This window comes from Hyphopichia burtonii (assembly GCF_001661395.1).
Source record: "Hyphopichia burtonii NRRL Y-1933 unplaced genomic scaffold HYPBUscaffold_12, whole genome shotgun sequence".
Lineage (NCBI taxonomy): Eukaryota > Fungi > Ascomycota > Pichiomycetes > Serinales > Debaryomycetaceae > Hyphopichia > Hyphopichia burtonii.
Window position 1 is genome coordinate 1 of NW_017963739.1, and position 4,978 is coordinate 4,978.

The window sequence follows — 4,978 nt, forward strand, 5'->3', positions numbered from 1 at the left end:
TGATTTATATAGTGATTTATATAGTGATTTATATAGTGATTTATGTGATAGAATGTATGCGCTTTTATCTAAGTAAAGAAAAAATTCTTATGAGAATTAGCTTTTCCATAGCATGAACTTTCCAATTGATCAAGAAACGGTGTACGTTTTCACCACGCGTACTGGTGATTCAGAACTTGTTGACTATTTGAAAGATGACTTCAATTTCGAAGTAACTGCTCGAAAGCTAAACTTGAAACAACAAGCACACTTGCAACTGATCAGATCAACCGATTTGAAAATAAAGAAACTAGTGACTCAGTTATTCACCAAATACATTTTAAACTATTTCTTGGGCCAGTTGGACCCCTGGAAAGATATCCAGTTTGAGTATAACCAATATGGGAAACCAAAGCTACCCAATCTTGAATTCAATCAGAGCTCTTCGAATGATCTAATATCAATGGCTGTAAGTTTGAAAACCCCAATTGGGATTGATTTATCCCATAATAAACAGGATTCGATTGATCCTAATCAAATATTGGATCAGTTCTATGATATTTTTCATCCAATTGAAATGAAAATATTACTACAAGAAAACGATGTAAATATCCGATACACAAAATTCAATCAACTATGGACATTGAAAGAAGCATTTACCAAGTTGATAGGCAGTGGGTTGAACATTGATTTGAAACAATTTGGATTTGCATTTGAACAAAATGTTAAGTTGCAGGATTGTATTGATGATTACCAATTCATGAACGAATACGAAGTAGCTTGGGAAAAAGAAATTCCAATCATAATTGAAAATGATTTATTACAGCATGAATTAGTTAATGACAAACCATATTATTGTTTATCAGGATGTTTAGAAACTACCCAACCACCGATCTTAATATCTTTAGTACATCAAAATTCAAATTTACAAGTCAAAAATTACCATTTAAATTTTATTAATGCTATTACTATATAAAGAAAATATTATTTATTACTTGGATAATTTACAACCATTGTCATTACTGCATTCAATGCACTCATTTGTTCACCTAGACCATATTTGGAATCCCAACCATCATGATTCCAATCTTGGCCACAAGTGATACCATCGGTGCCACCCGAACAAGATTGAGCAGCAGCTTTTGCAGAAGATTCTAGCCATTTTGTTAAATCATCATCAACGTCACTCGCCACTAAACCAGTTAGTTTTAAATTACGAGCGAAAAGGGATCTAAAAGCTCTTTGGTCGTTATTGCAAGAATCATTATCCATGCAAGAAGGTTCATACATGATGTTATTTTTGAAAAAATTTTTAGAACCATTAATAATATGTTGAGTATTAGTTAACCAAGAATCATTATCGGTATGATTGTACATATAAGCATTACCAGATAAAATGACTCCGTAGATATAAGACCAGTTAGTTTTATCAAAATCGGAACAATTTTCATCAACATGACCACCATCATAAATTGAGATTGAATTATCATTAACATTTATAAAACCAACATCCTTCATCCAATCCCAAATTTTAGAAGCGGTTTTCGAATAAGAATCTTCTTTGGTGTATTTTGCTAATCTTGAGGCTAAATTAAATAAAATCCCATTAGCAATTGTATTTTTATAATCATAACCGGATCTATCTTTTGAAATTTGCCATCTAATACCACCTTTACAAGAACCACTATCCCAACGATTATTAATTTTGTCAAAAACTGTTTTCAATAAATCCAAATATTTATGATTTGAATCAGCTTCTGGGAAATTTCTTTCAATTGCTTGCATTAATGTTAACCCCCACATACCTTGATCATCATTTGCTTCTACTGAAGATTCATTTGAAGGCATAAAATCATAATTTGAACCAGCTTGATGAATGATTGCATTTTGAATTATTTTCTGTAATGTGGTATTTGAAGAATCGCAATAAGTATAATAATCAATCAACCCGGTGAAAGCTTCACCAGCATGCCACCAATAGTATGGTGCTTGAAATTTACCAACGGTCCCGCCATTTTTGATCCCTTCATAGTAATTCAATTCACCTTCCACTATCGAACCAGCAGCTTTGCAAACCGAATCCTTGGATTTTATGTCTATTGAAAGACCATTAATTATGGAAAATAAGTAAAATAAAATAATTGCAATCATTTTTAATATTACCGATTAAACATTCTTAAAAGTTAAAAGGTTAATAAGATTCTTTTATAATATTTTTTTCCATCTGGCATAATTACCAAGCAAAATCAGTAACCAGATCTTGCAAAGTGTTTCACTTGCATTAAGTTGAAACAAGCCATCGAGATCACCAGCACAGTCGACTACATCAATCATCACCAACAATCACCAATTACATCAACTGCATCAACTATATCAACTATATCAACTATATCAACTACATATCAACTACCTGTATACCGCTTGCAAACTATCTGACTACCTGACCATCTAATACACCGTCTGCTTACCAACTGCCTACCAGTACCAAGTAGATCAACTTCTACTCGAGCATCGAAGATCAAAGTAGTAACCAGCTTTCCCAATTGCGAAATTCTTCCAACAATGGCAATTGAGCCTTTGCAGCTGGCTAAAATAAACACACCCGTGCATCACATGCTATTTACACCCACACACCACAATTGCAACCAAAAACTACAAAGACAATTATTAAATATTCCAGATTATATATTAATAGAACATCTAAAAAAGAGAAAACAACATTTTGATCTAGTATCAAACTAATAAAGCAATCTAGTGTCAAACTAAATTAATCAAGCAATCCAGTGTCAAACTAAATTAATCAAGCAATCCAGTGTCAAACTAAATTAATAAAGCTATCCAGTGTCAAACTAAATTAATAAAGCACCGGCAGCCATGGCAACAACAGACAAACCGTAACCAACTGATTTAGCACCAGCACTAGAACCAGAGGAAGAGGAGGAACCGGAACCACCAGAACTAGAAGAGTCGGAAGAACCAGAGGAATCAGAACCAGAACCAGAGGAACCAGAACCAGAAGAGGAACCAGAACCAGAAGAGTCAGAGTCGTCAGAAGAAGAAGAACCGGAACCAGAGGAAGAGGAATCGGAATCGTCAGAAGAAGAAGAACCGGAACCGGAACCAGAAGAGTCTGAATCGTCAGAAGAAGAAGAAGCAGAGTCATCGGAAGAAGAAGAACCAGAACCAGAACCAGAAGCGTCCGAGTCATCGGAAGATGAAGAAGCAGAGTCGTCTGAAGAAGAAGAGCCGGAACCAGAAGAGTCGGCATCGTCTGAAGAAGAAGAAGCAGAGTCATCTGAAGATGACGAACCAGAACCAGAAGCATCAGCATCATCTGTGGAGGTAGAAGATGAATCTTCGGCAGAAGAGCTTTCACCAGCTCTCTTAATGATGGCAGCGTTATAACCTTTAGTGTTATCTAAAACCTGACCATTAATAATGGTGGCAATAGTTAAAAGAATGGAAACTTGAGATAATTTCATTATAAATTAGTGAGTAATAATTAGTGATAATTAAAAGATAGTTTCCCTACCCTCAATAGACCTACTTATACATAGATATATATATATATTCATCAGTATATCGATAAGTTGCTAAATTCATGGCTGAGGGGTTACGATCATGTAGATGAATAGAAAGAATGAAATGAAATCGTATTCAAAGCAAACGCCAAAGTAATGAAAAAGGAATTGAAATGATTGAATCCGGTTAGTTTCTTCGCCTCTATTATTCAAATGATTTACCTTTAAACTAAGGTACGAGAAGGATTAAGGCAATGCTCAAGATGTCAAGCCATGGAAAACGTGCTTATGGATCTATTTGAATTGTGGAGTATCAACGTGCTCTTTTGCACCCTTTTTCCAACGTGTGGCAGACACTTACACTACCACACATGGGTTTGGCAACGGATTAAGACATTTGCTATTTGACATTTAACCTTCACCATTTGCTGTTGGCGTTACGCCATTTGCTATTTGACATAAAGTTAAGGTCCTTTGGTACCGTAAATGGTTAAATGATCCTCATTGTAGTCTGATACTTGTATGGTTATTAGTCTTTTGTATGGGCAGTCCGTTACTGATGTTGCTTCGTCGCTCATATGGATATATGGTTATACGGCTGTCTGACTAGTCTACACCTTAACTGATTATACTAGAAGACACGGTAAAACCACTAGATGCCGATATAACTAGTAGATGCGTATGCTACTAGTAGATGCGTATGCTACTAGTAGACGCCTATATAGCTAGTATCATGGAACAGCGGTCTACACGCCAGTCTACTGATTATCAGTATGCTTATAATGATTCTGCTAGTCGCTCATATATCGTACTGTACTCGCTCATATGGATTAGACTGCTGTACCCGCTCATATGACTGCTGTACTCGCTCATATGACTGCTGTACTCGCTCATATGGATTAGACACTCGCTCAGATGGATATAAGTATTCGTTTGATATCATTGGCATGGCACTCCCTTCATTATACAGCCATATGGCTAGACTAGATACTCATATCTACTGGTGGATCTTATGGCGCCCACATACTAGTAGATACTTACGTGGTTACGCTTAATTATTAGCTTGTTAGTATGTATACCAAGTAGATACTTGTATGGAAGGACTATTTCGGCTACTAGTCTATCTCGGCTACTAGTATATCTCGGCTACTGAAGTATATCTCAGCTACTAAAGTATACCTCAGCTACTAGAAGTCTATTCTGGACTTGACGTCTATTCTGGACTTGATGTCTATCCTGGACTTCTGGCTTCAAGACACGGCTATTCTAGATACTATATATTATTAGTAGTACTAGTGGTGATACTCACGCTTACTAGCTATACTCAGGAGTTATGCTTATGAGTTATACTTATGTGATATTTATGAGTTATATTTATGAGTTATACTTATGAGATACTTATGAGATTATTAGATATACTTATGTGATACTTATGTGATACTTATGTGATACTTATGTGATACTTATGTGATACTTAT

The 4,978-nt window shown here is 35.5% G+C and overlaps 3 protein-coding genes across 3 annotated transcripts; 1 reads left to right on the plus strand and 2 right to left on the minus strand.

The window, feature by feature from the left end:
* Positions 1-112: 112 nt before the first annotated feature.
* Positions 113-854, plus strand: LYS5 (holo-[acyl-carrier-protein] synthase; the record flags this gene model as incomplete). The annotated part of the gene is made up of 3 exons (XM_020222831.1): positions 113-448; positions 497-754; positions 816-854. The coding sequence occupies 3 exons, from the start codon at positions 113-115 to the stop codon at positions 852-854; spliced, it is 633 nt and encodes a 210-aa protein (XP_020073659.1).
* A 109-nt stretch (positions 855-963) lies between these two features.
* HYPBUDRAFT_8636 (glycoside hydrolase family 76 protein) lies at positions 964-2,130 on the minus strand (the record flags this gene model as incomplete). The annotated part of the gene is made up of 1 exon (XM_020223773.1): positions 964-2,130. The coding sequence occupies one exon, from the start codon at positions 2,128-2,130 to the stop codon at positions 964-966; it is 1,167 nt and encodes a 388-aa protein (XP_020073660.1).
* Positions 2,131-2,329: 199 nt separating this feature from the next.
* PGA39 (Pga39p) lies at positions 2,330-3,461 on the minus strand (the record flags this gene model as incomplete). Its single annotated transcript, XM_020220328.1, has 4 exons — positions 2,330-2,338; positions 2,448-2,566; positions 2,614-2,631; positions 2,924-3,461. 4 exons carry the CDS (start codon positions 3,459-3,461, stop codon positions 2,330-2,332), a joined length of 684 nt encoding a protein of 227 aa, XP_020073661.1.
* Between the last annotated feature and the right edge of the window lie 1,517 nt (positions 3,462-4,978).